Source organism: Lontra canadensis, unplaced genomic scaffold (genome assembly GCF_010015895.1).
Source record: "Lontra canadensis isolate GAN:19392208 unplaced genomic scaffold, GSC_riverotter_1.0 scaffold35, whole genome shotgun sequence".
Classification (NCBI taxonomy): Eukaryota; Metazoa; Chordata; class Mammalia; order Carnivora; family Mustelidae; genus Lontra; species Lontra canadensis.
In genome coordinates this window covers 8919391-8938987 of record NW_022631029.1, presented here as the reverse complement: position 1 = coordinate 8938987, position 19597 = coordinate 8919391, and the positions used below count along the sequence as shown (strand labels likewise).

At 57.0% G+C, this 19597-nt stretch overlaps 2 protein-coding genes and 1 long non-coding RNA gene across 7 annotated transcripts in view; 2 read left to right on the top strand and 1 right to left on the bottom strand.

The window, feature by feature from the left end:
• HEMK1 (HemK methyltransferase family member 1) overlaps window positions 1-9404 on the bottom strand; it is a 22284-nt gene extending 12880 nt beyond the window's left edge. For 2 of the 3 annotated variants that reach the window (XM_032868152.1, XM_032868153.1), the window contains exons 1-11: window positions 9364-9404; window positions 8463-8607; window positions 7956-8332; window positions 7575-7666; window positions 7164-7257; window positions 2973-3107; window positions 2576-2640; window positions 2254-2303; window positions 1296-1404; window positions 385-480; window positions 125-238 (exon numbers count right to left, since the gene is read on the bottom strand). In XM_032868152.1, coding sequence (XP_032724043.1) covers window positions 125-238; window positions 385-480; window positions 1296-1404; window positions 2254-2303; window positions 2576-2640; window positions 2973-3107; window positions 7164-7257; window positions 7575-7666; window positions 7956-8183 — 983 coding nt within the window. In that variant the 5' untranslated portion in view covers window positions 8184-8332; window positions 8463-8607; window positions 9364-9404. Of the gene's footprint in view, window positions 1-124; window positions 239-384; window positions 481-1295; window positions 1405-2253; window positions 2304-2575; window positions 2641-2972; window positions 3108-7163; window positions 7258-7574; window positions 7667-7955; window positions 8333-8462; window positions 8608-9363 lie in introns of those variants that run through there. The other variant, XM_032868154.1, reaches the window with a different exon arrangement.
• Window positions 4037-19597, top strand: LOC116873915. Its single transcript, XR_004383911.1, has 3 exons — window positions 4037-4046; window positions 7273-7276; window positions 18623-19597. It is a non-coding gene; the product is annotated as an uncharacterized LOC116873915 (long non-coding RNA).
• On the top strand, window positions 10464-18618 carry CUNH3orf18 (chromosome unknown C3orf18 homolog). Of its 3 annotated transcripts, none has more exons than XM_032868155.1 (6): window positions 10464-11208; window positions 12342-12463; window positions 12797-13184; window positions 16061-16086; window positions 16630-16777; window positions 18026-18618. In XM_032868155.1, exons 3-6 carry the CDS (start codon window positions 12951-12953, stop codon window positions 18104-18106), a joined length of 489 nt encoding a protein of 162 aa, XP_032724046.1. In that variant the 5' UTR covers window positions 10464-11208; window positions 12342-12463; window positions 12797-12950; the 3' UTR covers window positions 18107-18618. The 3 variants fall into 3 exon arrangements, with proteins under 3 accessions (XP_032724046.1, XP_032724047.1, XP_032724048.1); XM_032868156.1 differs by having other exon boundaries at window positions 10464-11813; XM_032868157.1 differs by lacking the exon at window positions 12342-12463.

The following is a 19597-nucleotide window of genomic DNA, read 5'->3' as shown; positions in this document are numbered from 1 at the left end:
CCTGGGTCCCAGAGGATGAGCAGAAAGTGGAAGCAGCACACTCTTCCTACAGCCAGAGCTGTGGATGGCCTGGGTAGAAAGACCAGTGTGGCAGTTAGGGTAGGGTGGGGTGGGGAGAGCTCACCTCCCACAGAAGTCCCTGCGCACAGCCACAAGATCAAGGGACAGGTCAGGCCGGCTCTGAAGCCAGCTGCCAACAAGCTCTGGGTGTCTTGGGTCCACTTCTAAGAAGATGCTCCTACATGGGAGAGAAATGGGTCAGCTTAACAGGCAGGGCTGGGACCTACACTTCTGCATTGCCTGGGCTGAGAGAGGTGGGGTAAGAATGTTACGGCAGGCCCAGTACACACTGGGACAGACCCAAGAGACCCGCCCTATCCATACCCAGAGTCCTTCAGGAGCCAAGGTGCCAGGGCCAAGATCTGGGTAATGATGTCCATGCCCTCCACCCCACCGTCCAGGGCTAGTGGGTCTTCATAGCTGAAGGGGAAACAGAAGGAGGTGAGAGACTCTGAAGAGTGTAGAAGAGCTGAGCAGGGCCCTCCACAAAGGGGCCATGTGGAACTTACACTCTCAGCTTCAGAAAACCTGAGGGCCCAGAAGAGGAGGCCCCCAGATGTCAGCTCTGGTCTCCTACCTCCTACAGGCAGCACCCCACCAGGCAGTGCTGGGCTGCTCAGTGAACCCCACTGACTGATTGCAGGGTATGAGGGTCTCCCCACAAGAAGGCTGCTCTTATGCTTGGTCTGGGGAGGCCTGGAGCTGACCCAGAACACTCCTGAGAACCTAAAAAAGAGGAATCAGCACCCTGACCCACATTACCGCTGCCTTGTCCAAGGACTCCTGGGCTACCCCTGGTTCTCAGCCCCTGTTTGAGAACAGGATGGCTCAGTGCAAAGCCTGGGGTACGGTCTTGGTCCCAGCTTTCATGCTAAGCCCCGCTTGACCTTGACCAGGCACCTTTCTTCTCCAAGCCTCAATCTTCTGTACAATGATCTACCCATCTGAGCACCTACTATGTACTCTAGATCACACCAGCTTTGTGAGTCTGCTAGGTCCTCTCCATGGCCCTGCAAAGGTCTACTACTCCCCTTTCAAAGCTCAGAAATGAGGCTCAGATATTATCCAGTGCTCTTCAGTGGGAAGGCAGAAGCTGAATCAAGCAGGTCTGTGGGCTCCAGAATGAGCCTCTCTTTCAACATTGCTGCCCCTTTCAGTCCCTTCTCCCTCCCTGTACCTCCCCAGGACAGTCACATCCCACTAGGCCCTCTTGGGCCCGGCCTCCCACCCTGCACCTGCGGATCTCAGGGGCCAGCTGCTCCATGTCCTGGTGGAAGATGTAGGGAGGGTTGCTGACGACCAGATCCACGGGACCCCAGGCCAGGAGGTGTGCCCAGCTCCCCTCTACAGTCAAAGGGAACACACAGCAGGGAATGGGTGGTAGCTCTACCTGCCACCATGTCCCTTGGGTAGCCCCCCCCCCCCAATCCACACCCTGGGCCCATCTCCGGACCTGATAACCCAGGCTTGCAAATTAGTTCCCAGGGCCCCCAGCCAGTAGACTGCTCAGGAGCGTGTATATTCTGAGATGGCAGCTCTTTCACCTAAAATATCCCTGCTGTCTCTTCCTGTCAAAAAACCTCCTCAAAAACCTCCCCCTTCAGGAAGCCCTCTCTGATTGCTTGCGCAAAGCAAGGGCCTATGTCTTCTGCAGCCCCACTGGTCCTGTTGTCCACTGCCTCCTAGCCAACATGGACTGAGTGTATGGAGAGCATAGCTGGTTTCCATCAGTCAATTCCTCACAACTCTGTTTCCTCTGCACCTGGTCCAGGTGCCATGTGCTACACCAGGTGTACCACACTCTAGGGAGGATGCATATAAGGCTCAAAGACCCTGTGGATACGTAACAGCCAGAATCAGAGCCAGAAGCCAAGGACACTCTGCAAAGGTGTGGCTGAGCCAGACCGTTCCTGGGCCAGACAAGGGAATAGTTAAAAACTCCTTAGTTACGGGGGTTTCAGAAAGTAAGAAAGACCCTATGGCCAGTCCCTGCATGGGTCAGGTCAGCCCGCGAGGCAACAGGGGCTTGCCTTGGTCTGAGAACCCACGTATGTGTGCATGTGTGTGTGCACGTGGGCATGTATAAATGAATGGTGGGGAAGCCCTCCTTCCATCTCTGCAGAGCGCCCATCTATCTAGCTGCACATGTGCCTATAGGGTCTCCACCCCAAGGAAGATCAGTAGGGAAGATACCTAAGGTTACATCGAGGGGGACGATCCGAATTCTGTCCAGCAACTGCAGCCTGGAGAGATGGGAAGTGGGGGTGAGTACAGGGGAGACTCCTACCTGTGGCTACCAGGACTATGAGAATTAACCCTTAAAGCACTGATAGATCTCTGGTACCCACTGTCCTTCGTAACCCTGTGGGAACCACGCCAGGCCACCCGGCCCCACCTTGCCTTTCTTCAGAGTGGAAAGCAGGTATCAGTGAGTATGATATCTAAACAGGGATTGAGATCATGCCCCAGAGCTGGACTTCCCCAACCCTGCCCCTTCGTCCCCCTGCCCACCTACCTCTGAGCATTCTCCTGGGTCAGGCAGATGGCAGCTTCTCCCTTATCCACCGCAATGACTCGGCTCTGCCCCAAGAACAAACGAAGGGTACGCAGGAGGCAAGGTGCCCAAAGAAGCCAAGCTTGGAGACCAGAACCCTCCTCCATCCCTCTACCAGAGAGAAAGGGAAATACCCAAAAGCTGCTCCCTCTTTGTAGCCAGGGTGTGGCCAGAGAGAAGGGGATGGGAATCAGAGGCTGTGACTGTGATGCGCTGGGGGCAGCCCCGTCCTCCCACATCTGGACATCTCCCTCAAGTGCTTCTAGCAGAGATGAGCGGGGGAGGGTCAATGGGAGGGACAATGAGTGGCAGTCCCAGTCCATTCAGGGTGGCACACTGGGATGCCAAGGGGACTCACCTGGGGAAGCTGACTCAGCAGGCTAAGGGCGATAGCTCCCGATCCACAGCCCACCTCCAGGATGAGGGGGCCACCTTGGGCTCCCACCGCACAGGGGCTCCGGGCCACCTCCTCCAGCACCCATTCAACCAGCTCCTATGAGACAGAGGGGTTGGAATCAGAGTTAGGGCCCCCCTGCCCCCCTGGGGGTCTTGGCACAGAAGCCCAACCATGGTTAGCCTCTGTGTGAAGGTGGGGCATGGGGGTCGGGGGTGGCTGAAGCCACCTTCATGTCAGGCCATGGGCAGGTCACTCTGCCTCTCCCTGCTTCAGATTCCCCATCTGTAAAAGTGAGCAGCTGACAATAACCAGCCTCGTCGGGGTGGCACATTCATGAAACCACAGAACCACATTCCTGAAACATGGATCCCATTCCCAGTACGTGGTAAGTGTTCAATAAACCCCAGCTTAGCCCTTCACAGACAGCCTCCCGTTCTGGGCTCATGGCAATACTAAGAACCATGCCTGATGGTCCCTGGCCACTTCCTCTGTGCTTGGCCCTGCTTCCAGAGCTTCCCTCCATTAATCTGTTGGATCCTCACAACCAGCCACTGAGGAAGCCAAGGCCCCTCCTGGAGCCCAACTTACAGCTCACGGTGGCTATTATCAGGAGCCAGAGTGTCCCCAGCTTCTCCACAGAGCTGAACTTAGGACGGTCCCAGGGAGGTTCCCAGGCCAAAAGGACAGGGAATTCCCTTCACAGGGGTGGGGCACAGTAGGGAGAACACAGTCCTCCCTGAGCCTCATATCTGAAGGAGCCACAGTATACACAGGGCATAGGTAAGTGGGCATGATGTGATGGAAGTGCCTGACTGCACCATACTTGGGGGCCGGGGGACATTTGTAGACAGTGTCAGTTTGGGAACAAAAGGCTTTCAAGTTTTGTCCACCATCTGCCACCTGCAGGGACTGTGCACGGAAGCCAACAGGGGGTAGAGGTAAGAGTGGAGGGCTGCTGCTGCCCAAAAGCCAACTCGCTCTAATGAGCAGTGGAGTGAGGGACAAAGTAGCCAGGCATGGAGCCAGGGAAGGGCAGTGTGCTTTCTTCTCAAAGGTAGGCCTTCGGAGAGTCACCCTAATTGCGACTCCTGGGATCCCAGGCATGGGCAGAGGGGTCAGCTTCCCTCATCTATAAAGAGGTCCACCCCCTCCAGAAAGGTTTCCTGACCCCCTGCCAGGCTCTCTCTCGTGGATCTCCTCACCATGAGTCTGAAGTCTAGGATGAGGTTTACCTCTCCCACGAGACTGAAGTCTCCATGATGGGAAGACCAGGGATCTAACCAATCACAGTATGTCCCAGAGGCAAGGCCTGATCCTCAGGTGGCCTCTTGGCTGCTTCCCAAGGGTTTGGCAAGCTCTCAGAGGTTGTGGGAAGCCACCCTCCTAGTCTCAGACCCCCCAACCAGGTCCCCCCAAATCTCCAAAGTCAACAGTCAGGCTCAGTGGCTCCAGATCGCTCAGACCCATTTTCCATAGAAGTTCCTCAGTGCTGAATCCCAAAAGGGATTTCATTCTTCCAGGTCCCCCAATCCCCAGAGCAGAGAGATCACCTGCCTCCAGGGCAGCAAGTTCAAAGCAGGCAGAACTTGGCCAGTGGGTCCAACCTTTTCTGTTCCTCCCCCCTGCTCCCTCCAGGCCTGTACCAGTCACAGCTGGAGACTGGAAGGGTGCCTGTGGCAATCTGGACCCTCAGCGTTGGGACTGACATAGAGCAAGCAGCCTAGGGCTAGGGCGGGGACTGTGGTCTCAGCGCTGAGGCCACTGAGGCCATGTACTGAGTGGTTGGTCAGATAGCTGGGACTTGTCAGGGCTGTGAGCCTCTCCTGGTTTCCTGGCCACAGACAGACCTACTCAGGTTGGAAATGACCTCTTGGCTAGCCTTCTCAGAAACACCCTTGACCTGAGAGACATATACCATATACATGAACAACACCCTGGTGATGTTGTGACGCTGACAGACTGGGCCCCCACCGCCACCCGTGCCCTCTAACCCCGCCGTTACAGTCCAGACTACTCGAGAATCCTCTTGGCTATGGGACCACCTGGGGTCTAAGAGTAGAGACCACCCATAAAAGTCCAGACACTCTCCTCCTCACCAAGTGAAGAGCCTCCAGCCTCCATCAGCCTGAAATCGGTGGCTCTTTAGGCAAGGGGGAAAGCCAAGTGGTCAGAGACCCCGGGCACCTCTTCCAGGTAAGTAAGGGAAGAATCCAAAAGTATGATGGGATGGGGATTGGGGGGGGGAATGTGGGAAACAGGCAGCTTTTGGCTCTGCCAGAGCCACTGTCTCAACAGGACCCCATACCCCCTCAAGAGGTCGGCCCAGGCCTCAGGAGGACCTGAGTGCTGCCAGCACCCTCCATTAGGATGCTCTGAGTGGGCAGCCCAAGAAAGGTGGCATTGCCTCCCTTGAGCCAATCACAGACAAGGTACTGAGCCTCCTACACCCCCCAAAGCCTCACCTCGCTAGGCTGGATAGGAATGGCTCACACTCCCAGCCTTGGCTTTCCCACCATACACACTGCCAGGCTGAGGACTGAGCCACCTTGCCACCCACAGGGAAAGCCCAACTCATTGGGCCACACGCCACCTACAGCTTCACATTTCTGACTTCTGCCCCCGTCATCAGAAATTGCCCTGCAATGGATGGAAAGAACACAGGCACCAAGATCTCTCCCCTGCCCCCATTCTCCCTACTCCCTGCCACAGGCCACGTCCTCTCAAGTTCTTGGTAAAGCACCCCCATGTGGCTTCACATTGGGGCAAACCTGGCAAGTTCTCAGAAACGTCTGTACAGTGAGATGAGGACCTAGCCTCCCAACCACAGCCTTCCCCTCTGTCTTCCCTCCCCCTCTTACAGCAGAGCTGCTCTCCTGGCCCAGACCCACACAGGAATGGTGGGGGAGGCCCCATATGGGAGCCGGAAGTCCACACCTGACATTCAGAATTCTGGAGCACATGGCTGATGCCGGGTCAGCTCTGAGGGGACTCAAAGGTCATCATGGTTGCCTCCTTCCCATGCCCTGATCCTTGGCAGCCTCAGGAGGCAGTAAGTGACCTCCCAGCCAAGGTCACAGGCTTGGGGAAGACACAGGGTAGCCTCCCAAGAGGCCACAGATGGCAGGCTACATCCTGCTCTCTGTCCCAGCTTGTCCAATCTCAGATGGTGTAGCCTCATGGGAGGTGTGCGGCCCCGACCCAGAGTCAGAAAGCCCAAAGGCTGCCCCCATGCTCCTCCCCTTGGCAGCCCTGTGACTTCAGGAAGTTCTCAGATTCCCTACTGTCCCTCCCAACATTGGGCTATAAGGCGAGGACCTGGCTTCTCAACCACATGATGGGGAAGTGAATGGGCCAGAGGGTTTCTCAGCTGGGGGAGAGAGGCTAAGAAGGTGAGGAGGGGCTCTGAGTCCCTGTTTGGGCAGGTAAATGAAGTCTCATCTTTCCCAAGAATGGTCGTATGCCTGAGTACCTTTTGAGAAACACCCCTCCTCAGAATTCGGTGCCCTCTAGCTTGTCCATCAGCCCCCACACAGTTCCATCCACCTGCTCTGCTCTCTCTCACTCTCTACAAGGTTAGGAGGAAGCCCAAGAAGGGCCACAGAAAGCCTCTCTCCCAGAATAGGTGTGCCTCACCCAGGGACAGCACGCTGGAGCCACACAATCCCTAGTCCTAAAAATTTGAGGGATCACAGGTAATTACCTGACCAGACAGTAGATCTAAGAGGACCCCCAATTCACAGATCTCCTCCCTAGTTTGGAGGCCCAACCCTCTTATCATCTGGGCCCAGAAAGGACACTGACTTGAGGTCACATAGATGTACCAGGCCTCTGAGTGTCCAGCTGAAACTCTATCCACTTCACCCATGCCTCCTGACAAGGAGGAGGGCATTTTATTCCCCCATGGATTGGGTAGGCTAGACCTGCATACTGGGGCAGTGGCCTGGGACATGAGGACAGTCAAGGAGGACAGGAGACCCCTGCACTCTTGGCCCCACCTACCCAGCCAACCAGGAGACACCAGTAAGGAAGAGCAAGAACTCTGAGAACCACAATCATGGGATCCCAGCGCCCCCTGGAGGAAGTCTGGGGCAAGACAGGTGCCCTAAACCCCGCCCTCATCTCCATCCTGCCCAGTCTTGGTGGCACACCTACCTCTGTTTCCGGGCGAGGGATGAACACTGGGGGGGCCATCTTCAGACAGAGCCCTTGAAAGTCCCACTCCCCGAGGATGTACTGCACAGGCATCCTGCAGAGGGGGCAGCTGGGTGATCAGTGACAGAGCCCAGACCAACAGGACCATGACTGGGTTGAGATACCATTGGGGAATACCAAAAATGTCAGGTAGGGTCATGCCTCCTGTGCCCCAGGACTCTGAGCCAAGCCAAGGCCTTCCCTCCCTCCTTTCTTCCTATCTACTCACGTGATCTCCCTCTCATCAAAACCTCATACCAACACCTCCCCAGTCCTTAGATACTTTCCTCCTTCCTGACCATGAGTTAATCAGGCTATTCCCCATATAGAGCCCTCAGGTCTGGCCCACCTGATGGCCCACCTGGTGCTCACCTTTGCAATCGGAGGCTACTCAGCTCCTGGACGCACTGTAGCTGCCAAGGGGTCAGGGGCTGGGTGCAAAATACTGGTCTCAGGCTCTGAAACTGCCCCACAGAGAATGTGAGTATCTGGCTCCTGATCTAGGGGCCTGACCCAGGTTTATGTGGACACTGTGGGCCCAACACTGGCCATCTCAGTCATACCTGATCCCCTAATGCCTGACACATACTATAATAGTTCATTAGATGAATAAATTATCTACCTAAGACATTCCTTCAGAAAATTCCCATCACTCTCAGCTCAGCACTCTCTGTGGGGCAGATAAGCGTGGCTGTTATTCCCCACGGTCCTCCCTCCCCGATCTTCTCCCCTCTTGACAACACTGCACTTAACTGTTTTGGCTCCAAGGACATGAGCCACGATGTACTCACTGGATGCCTGGGCCTCAGGGATGCCCCTCTTCTCAAAGATAGCAGTCCACTGGCTGACCAGCTCTGTGGCATTCAACGACCCAGCTAGAGGCAGATGGGGTTGCCATGAGCTGAAGGGCCAGCCCCTGGTGCCTCCTCTCCTCCCGGGGCCAGAAAGAAAGGCCCAGAGAATTCGGCCCCCAAGCTCCATTCTCTGGGAAAGACTCTCCTCAGAGTTCCCAGGTCCCTTAATCTTCCTCGTGATGTCAGCTGCTAAAGACGAGCACTGGCTCCAACCAGGTGGAGATGGTCACGGGCTCTGGCTCCTCAAGGTGGCTCTGGTCCCGATGTGACTGCCACCTTGGGAGAGGAAGGAGAACCAGGAGAGCAGCTGAGCATTGTGTGACCCACTCCCCTCTGACCTGCTGCCTGAGAGAGGATATGCTCTTGCTCTGCTACCTCCTTAACTCCATTTTAGACCCTCGCCCACCTTTTTGATTCTTCTTGTCTTGACCAGTTATGTTTTCTTCATGTTTTTAGCTGAAGTGGGCTGAATGCAAAGCTCAGTCCCTGGCGATGTTTCTGGGCCCAGGCTTGAGGGCTGAACAGATCTGTTCCATCTTAGCGTGTGTGACCTTGGAAAAAATCATCATTTCTAAGTTCCAGTGTCCTCCTCCATGAAATGGGGAAAATAACACCAACTCCACAGCAAGCAGTACATTAGACAATGCATATCAAGTGCCTGGGAGTCAGCTCAACACACAGAAGGGTCTCTGTGTTACATGATCTTAACTAACATTACAAGTCAGAGGAGGCTGCCTTTGCTTGGGGGCTTTGCTTTTGACAAGCTGTGACTGATCTGTATGCTAAAACTCTTCCTCCCCACCCCCATTTGACCTCATAATCCTAAAGGTCAGCATAAATTGCCCGGTAAAAAACAAAACAAACAAAAAAAACTGACAATTTTTGTTAACTTTATATTTAAGTTGTCACAAACAAGGTTTAACAGAAGGTTTAAAGTAGTGGTTCCCTTTCCCTTCGCACAGACCAAGGTCCAAACCAGCATGTACTGAGCACCGGCTAGGTGTCACATCTTCAAAGACAAGCTGGGAGGGAAAGGAAGCTCCAAGAGGGAAAGCGACTTGCCTAAAATCACCTAGCTAGACCTGTCCCAGGCAGGACACAAACCCAGGTCCTCCGGACTCCAGAGGCGGCTCTGTCCACAAACCAGGGACGCAGCTTCCCACTCAGCTCTGCAAAGCATCGTTAATGCCCCATGCGAGGTCGCCTCTCCCCAAGCCCGTTTCCTCATCTACATAACGCGGGGGGGAGGGGGCGGAGGTCTCGAGAGGGCCAGGAGACCCCCTCCCGGTTCCCATTTCTCCTCATACCAGCTTGAAGAGTCACCCTGCCCGCCCGCCGAACTGCAGACACCACCCGGGCTCGGCTTCCGGATATGCGTGACCCGCGGTGCTCTCCCTCCGACGCCCTGCTTCCGGGGTCGGCGCGTCCGAGAAAGGGCTCGGGCGGACCGCTCCCACACCCAGTTCCAGGGTTCCTAGAGCTCCTGGGTTCCACTCGGGAAGAGCCTGCGGGCTTCCCAGCCGGCTGCTGAATAGGCTGGGAAAGCCGAGCTGGTTACGCCCGCAGCCCCACGGGCGGGAGAATGCGTGGATGTGTGGGAGGTTGTTCCCTGGGAGCCAGGACCCTCGATTCTTCCTGAAGGTCACGGAAGGGACATGGCTCCAGCCCTCGACGACTACTCGGAGCTGGCTTTTGGGTGCCCGGCCGCAGCGGTGTGTTGTCAGTCTGAGCGGGGGCGTGTCACCAACCGGCTTGAGGGTTGAGAATTGGGGCGCGAGATCCAGGGGCGTGGTCTAGCGTAGCCTCTGGGCAGGCCAAGCAGCACGTGGACGGATCCCAGTGTTGGGGCGGGTAGCAATTTGGGGGAGGCACCCGGTGTCCGGGGCTTGGCCGAGGAAGTGGCCTGAGCCGCGATGGGGGCCAGGTAGTCACCGGACCCCAGGGCCGCTCTTGACCCTTTTGCTCCCGGGTTTTAGGGTTTAGAGCAGGGGGCTCGAAACTGGACACAGGAGAACTGGGTTCGAATTTGACTATTGCCAGATCACTCTGTGGGCCTCAGTTGCTCCTCGTACAAAATTCGTAGCAGTGTCCCACAAAGTGTGGCCTGTCGATGCCCTCCCTCACCAGAATCTACTGTTAACTAATAATTAGCTATGCAGTTTCCTGGACTCAGTCCCAGACTTGGTCCCATACCGGGGGAGTCACGGGGGATCTGCGTTTGTAACCAAAGCTTCTGGGGTGATCCCCGTAAATTCCTTTGAAAACCCTAGGATTAGAAGGTATCTGACGGTATCCCCTGAGATGATCATGCCGTAGCCGGAGGCTGTTGTGAGGGGTATATGTAGTCTTGCCTTTGTCAGGCTGCCCAATAATAACAGCTCTCCAATAATAATACCAACAGCTCCCAACTTCTCTGGACTGAGCTACCCCATTTCAAGCCCAGAGTGGGTGTAGTTCACCAAGAGCCCTCTCAGTAGAGCCCATCTGAACAGGAAGCCGAGCCCCAGGGAGAGGAACATCTCGCTCTAGGTCACAAAGCAGTAAAGGGGCGAGCCAGAGTTCAACGCAAGTCCAAAGACTCCCAATCCAGTGCTCTCCTGGAGCTTCCAGCGTCCGCCTGCATTTTGGGAGAACGAATCTATATCCGCGGAGGTGGAGCTCCCCCCGAGTTCTGGTGCAGGAAGGGCTTGGCCACCCACGGCCCTCTACCCGACTTCGGCGTAGGCCACGGGTAGTGAGGGGTGGTCTTCAAGAACCGAGACCCTGTGTCCGGCTCCTGCTGGGGGCGGAGCCAGATCCAGCGACAGGCGAGCGGGCCAGTGCCGGGCAGGCTGTGGGCCTGACAGCCAATCGGGAGCCGGGGGCGCGGGGAGCGGGCAGGGAGGCGAGGCACTGGAGCGTGGGGGACCCGCGGGGCTACTCGCCTCCGCCCCACCCCTGCGGTGGGTCCAGGCCCTGCCTGTCCCGGCCCCTGCTGCCTGAGCCGGCGCTCGCGGCTGCAGGCGGTAAACTGTAGCGGGCCCAGCCCGCGGCTCCGGGCGCCCTCGGAGGGCGGACCTGGGGTCGGACCCGCTGCCCCCCGCCCTGGCCTCCTGCCGATCGCCACCACCCTTAGCCTCTCCGGCTGAGCTCGGCGCCCCAGAGAGGATTAAGTAAGTGCTGAGGTCGCAGCTTCTGTGCAAGAATGGAGGAATCACCGAGTCGCAGAGGCGGGGATGGGGGTTGGAGCAGGGAGGACTGAGGAACCTGGCAGAGAACGGTATGCGGGTTCTCCGGAGGTCGCGGTGCCAACCCATCTCACCCGTTTCCTTCTCTTGCCCTTTGGACTCTCTGGCAGTCCCAGGCAATGATGAGCAGGGCCTTTTCTCTGCTTTGGACCGAGGAGTAAACAGAGCCCAGAGCAAGAGTTAAGGGTCTGGTCCAAGGTCATGTCTGGGGTCAGAGGCAGAGCCACGGAAGAACCTGGGACTGCTGACGCCTTCATCCTAGCTAGGGAGAGAGAGGGCAGAGAAGGATGAGCCCCTATATCCCTCTGCCAACCTTGCCCCTTCCTAAGGAGCCATCAGTGTGTACACGCCTCACACACACCCATGCACCTGCATGGGGAGATACCCCACATAACATCCATTGGCTAGCACAGGGATGTATGTGTGCAGCCATGAGCCGTGTCCCCCCCTCTCCCTAGGCCCGGTCTTCTGCAGTGTCTCTGGGACCCCTTCCCACCTTGCCTTACTCAGGGCCTCTGGCCTGGGAAGGGGTAAGCCACACCCTGGTCTGGGCGCATCTCTCACTCTCCATTCGCAAGGGAGGAGGGAGGAGAGGAGAAGCAACTCAGAATGGGAGCTCCATCACTGCTTCTGAGTATATGCTTCCTGCTTACCTTGTTTTTCCTTGTCCCTGCCAGCCCCTAGCTCTCCTGTGGGGGTCCAGTGACCCTAAGAGCCTGCAGAGAAGCCCTGGGCCTGACATTAGGCTCTCTCCCCTTTCTGCCTTCTGGTCTCTCTACACCTGTCATCCACCCCCGCCCCCCCCCACCCGCTGCAAACACAGCCTGGATCACACAGTGGGCTAGGTCGAGGGGTTCCTATGGCTCCCCCTTTCCCAAGTGGGTTGGCTGGGGGAAAAGTCGATGTACTGGGTGCTTACTGTGGGTAGGGTTTACACTGAGCTAAGGCTTTTCTAAGAACTACTTCATTCTGACATTCCAGTGACTTTATGACCCTGTGAGGCTGTGAAGGAGGGGGGGTATTTTTTGTTTTTTGTTTGTTTTTAATCTTGATCTTAGATTCAGAAGAACTGAGATCCAAAGAGGTGGAGTGACGTGCCAAGGGTCATCTGACTCTTGGGCCAGTGTATCCCTCCAGGAAAGGAAAAAGCTACAGTATTTTTTTGCCCTCCAAGCAGGAGGTGAGGGTTGTGGGGGGCAGGGGGTGAGGAGGTGGGAAATGCAGGGAGTAGGGGTGTAAGGGTGGGTATTATGCAGGGGAGAGACTTCTTTCAAACTTCCCAACTACCTTGCATATCTTCCAAGTATGATCACTATAATTATTATACCCTCAAAGAAGGGACATCTTCACATGGGAACTGAACTTAAGTAAAGCATATGTCCTAATGTCCCCTGAACTTGCCCTTGCCCTCAAATTTTTATTTTATTTATTTTATTTCCCTGGTACCTTCAGGTACTTGATGTCACCACTGATTTGTGTCCCAAGCCTCATGTTTTCATTCCTTCTCTTCCAGCACACAGGGCACCAGGGAGCTCCCTTTCTCCCTGGAGGTGGCAACCAGAAAGTATAGCAGGGGCCACGGGCTGGGACACTGCTGATGTCAGGAGCAAGTTTGCAGGCCGAGTGACCACAGGCAACCTCTCAGCCAGGGCCCTCTCACCATCGGCATGGACTCCAGGATTCCGCCTGCCGGGGGCTGGCTCAGCAGCCGCCCACCCACGTCGGAGCCTGACCTGGAGCCTGCCCCAGAGGGGCCAGCCTCCGAGACCACCACTCTCAGTACAGAAGCCACCAACTTTAATGACACCAGAATCCCTGATGTGGCTGGTGGCACAGCTGGTGTGGGCACCATGCTTCTGTCCTTTGGGATCATCACAGTGATTGGCCTGGCTGTGGCCGTGGTAAGAGCTGGGAGGCTGGGGCTGACCTAGGTGGCTGTCATTTGAACGAGGGCGGGGGATGGGGGTGTCAGTGTTTTGATTTTAGGGCCTCTAATCAGAAGATAACTGTCTGTTAATGATACCACAGTCTCCCTCTTCTTCTGGGGGCCCAGAGACCACAGGGGCTGCCTCCAACTGGAAAAACCAGAGAGGGTTCTGAGGACGCCTGGCGTCTTGAGCTGGGCTGTGAGGACCACGGAGGACTTGGGGAAGAGGGTGTTCAGGTGGAAGGTCCTGATAGGCAAAAGTCTGGAGGCAGGCAGGAGGGTCTGTGAGCAGCAAGCAGGACAGGGAGGCGGGGGGCGGGGCGGGAATAGGAGTAGAGGCCTAAGGCCAGACCAGACCAAGGTGTGGGTAGGCATGGCAGGCTGCTGGTGGCCTTCATTCACTTGGCAGGTATTTCCTAGGCCCCTGCCCTGGACCGAGCCTTCAGGTCCCCAGGGACTAGGGAGACCAAGGCCTGCCGGGTGGTTCTTATGGGACTAAGAGACAGATAAAACCAATGATGACAAGGGAAACCCAGGGGGACTGAGTTGGGGGATTGGGCAGGAGGAATCTCTGGGCTGCGTGGTCAGCAACAGACTGAAGAGGCAACATTAGAGCTGAGACCCCGAAGTGGAGGCCTGGCCCCAGTACCACAGGAAGGGACAGACTGGTGCAGACGTCAGGATGGAGGTGGACTGGGCTGAAGACTGAAGGTGTTCCCTGATAAGGGATATGATGTTTCCAGATCTGGTGTCTGTCCCCGCAGATATGGGCCCTGCCTCTAATCTGCCACACAGACACTCAGAATGTCACTGACGGACTGGTGGAGATGGTGCTAGCTAAGACCAGGAAGAGGGGAGGTGCACCTGAGCTCCCCCAGGGGCCTGACAATGGTGGCATCCCAGCCACCGCCCCTCACAGGCTCTGATGGCCGGCCTTAGGCTCAGGACCGAATTGCTCTGGCCAATAGGGCTGCGGATGGTCCATCCGTGATCTGGCTGGAGCTGCTTTTCAACCAAGGTTGCCATATGGGCCCTGTGGGCTCCGGATCACTGCCAGGGAACAAGGGATGGCCGGCAAGCAGGCCAGGATGCAGCACACAGCACGAGTGGCCTCCCGGGGCGGGGGCGAGGCGGAGTACCAGTACTTCCCCTCAACACTCATGTGGCAGTGAAGCAAACCAAAACAGCCTTGGGGAAAAAGTGGGATCTGAAATCTGCCCTTGGAACTCTAGGCCAAAGATTGTGTCCCAGGAACTTGGAGGGCCTCCCTGATGCTTCCTTTTGGAGGAACATTCAGAGGCCAGGGTGGAGGGTCTTCTTAGCCAAACCAGAGAAGTAGGAAGATTATGCGGCAAAGGCAGTGGAGGGCAGGAAACAGCTCCTGGGCATTAGGGGACAGGTCCAGAGGTGCTCCCTGAGGGCTGCCCCATCTCCCACTGTGCCAGCTGCCAGCAGGGCCAGGCTGGGTACCAGGAGGAGCAAATCAGTGCCAGGCTGTGTGCCTCATATAGACTGAGTGGTATGGGCGGGCTTCCTGGTGGAGTTAGGACTGCAGCTAGATGGTGAGGCGTGGGGTAGGTTTGGAAAGGAAGGTATGTGGGAGGGTGATGTTGGTAGCTGGGGCAGAGGGAGCAGCAGGGGGAAGGCTGGAGATTGGATAAAGGCTCTGGCCTCTTGTGAAGACCCCTCTGTAGGACAGGACCACAGGGCTGGGAGGAGGGCTTGGGGCCGGGCCAGAGCAGAGGAAGTGGAGGGAGTCCAGGTGCTGGGGCTAGAGCCACTAGTTCAGGGCAGGTAGGGCCTGGGGTCTGAGACCCAGAACTCCTCCAGCATCCTGCCCACAGGACAGCAAGGGTGTCCTCCACATGTGACCTCCTGGAGGGGATGGAGAGCAAGGGACTCTTTGGGTTCTTTTCGGGCCTTTGGGGTTTCCCAGGAAACAAGCAGCAGGAGGAACTCTGGGCCAGGCTGGAAACCAAACAAGATTCAAGCTGTGAATGAGGCATAAAGGGTGTAAGAGCCACAGAAGGTTAGGGACAGAGTCTAGGGACACAGCTCTCCCCCAGGCAGAAGTGGTCATGCTGCCGTTGGTCAGAGATGACCAGTTTAAGCAACAGCCATATGATGGTGGAGTCCCTGGTGTCCCTGCCCTGGTGGTCAGCCCCTTCTTCCTCCCTCTCAGCGCTTAGTACAGGGCTGTCCTGCTCCATCCTGGAGCTCTTGGATCTTGTGTTTCCTCAGGCTGCCTAGGCCTTTATCTTCAAATCTTTACAATGGGGGTTAGGACCCAGGGGCCTTCCTACCTTCCTCCAGCATCTGGGTTCTGGCATTTAGTCTGGGCTTCTGTCCAGGAGACTCAAGCTCTCCTCCCCACCCCATCCACTGAAGGCTATCAGCCTCCCATAGATACCCCAAAAGCCCAGCCCAGAGTCTTGCCTTGAGCACTGCCCTATAGAGTCTAGCCACTACCTGTCCCCTATTCTCTTTCCCCATACATGGCTCTGAGCCTGGCGGGGGGGGGGGGCATTGAAAGGAAGGGGGGTTGCTAAACTCTTCCCCTCCCCCTTGAAGAGTCCAGGGCAGGTGCTGAGTGGCTGGAGCTGTGGTCTGTAGTGGCAGAGAAAGCACGAGCCTGCTCTCCACTTCATAGCCCACGCACCGTGGGCATCTGACACGCATCGAAAGGAGGAGCAAATGCAGGATGTGTATGTCCCTGGGAGGGAATCCTGGAGGACTTGGAGACCCATGGTTCTCCTGTTCATCGGCCTCAGCTTGTCCCTTGTCCCAAGGAACTGCCAGTTAATCAGGGGCTCCTCGCCCGGCCACCTGACACTGCTCCTTCTCTTGCAGGTTTTGTACATCAGAAAGAAGAAGAGGTAACTCCCCAGTTACCATGTGGGGCTGGACCCTGGGGTAGGGGGTGGGAAGAGAGACCCCCACCACTATCAGGGCCCCTCTCCCTTGTCCAGGAGCCAGGTCCTTTCCTGCCCACTGAAGGCTGGGGATGATGACTTGGCCTCTGGGAACACCAAGTCACCCATGCCCCACTGCCCCCAGCTCCAGGTCACTGACTCCCCTGCCCTGCCCAGTGTCCAGAGGCTGTGGCTTACACAAGGGCCTGGCCTAGGCAGTCCCCATGGACCCCACAGGTGACGCCTCTCTGGGCCACGGCCCCATCTGGTCCCAGGAGTGAATAACCATCCATCTGACGGGTAGAGATGGTATCCACCATCTTGGACCAAGTTCCAAAAATGCAAAAAATGGCTTTTCGCTTAATCCCAGGGGAAATCCGAACGCCCCACCCCCACCCCCAATGTAGCTGTGTGCTCAGGCTTAGGCGCTCAGCAGGCAGGGCCTAGAGGGCTGGCAGGAGGGGAAGTGCCTGCCATGCCCCCAGCAGCCTCTGCCCCCACCCGCAGGCTGGAGAAGCTCCGCCACCAGCTCATGCCCATGTACAACTTCGACCCCACGGAGGAGCAGGATGAACTGGAGCAGGAGCTGCTGGAGCACGGGCGGGACGCTGCCTCCGTGCAGGCCGCTGCCTCTGCACAGGCCGCACAGGGCAAGGTGGGCACTCCAGTCTCCCCCGGCCAGCCAGCCTGCTGGCTGCGCGTGACTCTGCCACCCCCGCCCTCCCTCCCTCCTCATGCAGCTTTCCAGCACCTGCCATGTGGTCAGGTGGCAGCTAGCCGGTATATGGTTTTGTCAAGTTTGTTTAGAAACTGGTAGGATTTCTCCGTGGCCACCCACACACTGACTGCACAAGGCCAGGGCAGCCCTGGGAGCCAGCCCAGTTCTGCCCGTGCCAGCCTAGTGACCTTGGTAGCCCCCTTGGCCTCTCTGAGCCCCTGCTTTCTCATCCACAAATGAAAATCCCAATTCTTGCCCTGTGTGCCCCCATATTTGGGCTAGGAAAGCAGGAGAGGACTGATGGGAGAGATTACTGTGGGCTAAGAGCCTGGTGCCTTTGCCCCCCTGAGGGGCCGTGTTTCCTGAGTGGGTTGTGGGGGTCAGATCCTGCAAGAGGGACACCTCTGAGTAGCCTAGTGGGTCCTAGTAACAGGCAGACCCCAGGTGGATGGCGACCCCAACCAGACTTGCCTCTTAACATCCAAAGGGTTGGATACTTGCATGATCACCCAGCCAGAGCCACTGGCTGATTGCTACCAGTCCCCCCCAAATCTCCGAGGGCACCGTGAGGAGGCCTGGCCTCTCCTTGACCCATGAAACCCCTTTGCATTTCTCCTTGCCTTGACCCCACAGCTTTGTGGGGGCATCTGGCCCTGTCAGAGGCAGAACGCGGGGAATGGACTCAAGAAGAGTCCACACTGGGGCTCCAGAGAACCCCTGGTTTTGCTGCCAGTTCTATGGCCGCTGATTGGGACACATTCCCCATTTGGGGTATTTGAGATATAGGGCTGAAAACCTTGGTCCACCCAGCCCGTGGGACAACTGACAATTTGACAGGTGTTTCCTGGGTACCTCCCTTGGGCCAGCCATGGTGCTAGGGCTGGGAGGGGTGCAGAGGTGAGCCCCCTTCTGCTGGGAGAGAGGAGTGCATGCATAATTCATCCAGCCTCTAGGCCCTCAGAGTAAGTGCCTGCTGGCAAGCTGGTGATGGCTGGGGGGCGGGGGAGGAGTCATCTGAGCCAGATGGTATTTCCACACTGAACTTGCAAGGAGAGCATTCCAAGCAGAAGGCATAGTTGTGCAAAGCACAAACAGGCAAACCAGGAAGCAAGGGTAGAAGTAACCGGACCAGAGAGTACATGGCCTTGGTCGAGGTCCTAAATGCCCTTGACTGTCTCTCTGCAGACCACGCTCCCCTCTCAGGGCCCACTGCAGAGGCCCAGCCGGCTGGTGTTCACTGACGTAGCCAATGCCATCCATGCGTGAGTGGCCCGAGGACCAGCCTGGATCTCTGATGAAGACATCTGCTATCGTGCCCCTCGAGCTGCCTGCTCCATGATTGTTAAGACCCACTCTCAGGACCTGCCCTGCTGAGGCCCAGCTGTTCCAAGGACCCACCTGCTGGCTCTCCAGGCTCTTAGAGAGGGCCCTGGCTAGGCTGGACATCTGGCTACTGAGGTCTCCCGATCTGAGGGCTCTGGCAAAGGGGACAGCCCTCCTGTCAGGAAGGTTGAGAGCCACTGCTGGCTTGCTTGTGTCCTGCCCAGACCCCTCACCCCATGGTCTGCTCCTCTAATGTGGAGGATGTGGGGGGAGACATGGGATAGGAGGGGAGGTGGAGGAGAGTAGGGAGGGGCTCCCCTTTGTCAGGGAGAGACCTGTCTTTGGAATCCGCAGCGTCTTCTAGAATAGGGAGGGGCAATCAACCAGGTCTTGGGGACAGGGTGTGGTGACACCCAGGGAGAAGCCTAGGGATGAACCAGTACTGCCTGGTGGGACCAGGAAGAGGACTGCTCCTACCCAACCCATCTTTATTTTGGATGTTCAGGAGGCCTCCCAGCCACTCTCCCTGGCAGCCAGCTATTGGCTGGGAAAGGGTGGGGGAGGCCGGGGAGTAGGTGTAGAGGGCCCTGAGAGGGTCCAGGAATGTGTTCACATGCAGGCGTATGTCTGTCCTGCACAGGGTAGGAGGGAGACCCTCTGTATTGGCTCCACCATCCAAGTCCACCCCACCCCTTTCTGTGTGCGGGAGCACAGGATAGGCCACTCTCTCTGCCTTCAGCGTTCAGGGACTGAAAAGAGAGGGAAGCCAAGGTGAAGGTCGTGCTGCCCACCGCATCTCTTCACTGGGCTCTACAAACCAGGTAACCTGCTTCTGAAAACGATTCCCTGTCCTGGTGTATATTGGGGATCTAGGGTTGTGGGAGAGGCTACTAGACTGAGGGCAGTGGTTCCAGGCTGTGGGCTATCTGGGAACATTCTGACTGCCTGAAACAGGGTGGGGATAGCCCCACAGAGAACAGTTTTCCTGGTTTTTGATAGCACAGCCCACCCGCCCGACACCCCTCAGGAATTCTTCAACCAGTTTGGGGCATCTAGGCAAGGCATGGGACCAAGCCAGACCCCAGAAGCTGGGCGATCTTCTCCACGGCACGCATGCACACACGAGCATGCAGAAAAGCATGCCCACCCCCTACCCCAGTGCCCAGCTTCGCCACCACCGCTGTCCCCACTGATTGGAAGGGCACGTGGGGGAAGCAGCACAGACCTTCTGTTGGGCAAATACCACATGTCAGGAGGGGAGGGCCAAGGAGACCCATGCGGGGAAGATTTGGGATGTATTCCCTCCTCTTGGTGCTATAAATACATTAGCACTTGAACCAACTGGAGGGCTGTGGGTGATCTCGGGTGCACAGACGCTGTAAGGGAACTCGGCACCTCCATGTGAGAGCATTAAAGATGTCATTAAGATGTTTA

Excerpts from the sequence above, each read along its gene's own strand:
- CUNH3orf18 (XM_032868157.1), top strand. The coding sequence starts at position 12,951 with ATGGACTCCAGGATTCCGCCTGCCGGGGGCTGGCTCAGCAGCCGCCCA. Across the intron at positions 16,087-16,629 it reads TACATCAGAAAGAAGAAGAG|GCTGGAGAAGCTCCGCCACC; the intron begins GTAACTCCCCAG and ends CCCCACCCGCAG. Across the intron at positions 16,778-18,025 it reads CACAGGCCGCACAGGGCAAG|ACCACGCTCCCCTCTCAGGG; the intron begins GTGGGCACTCCA and ends GTCTCTCTGCAG.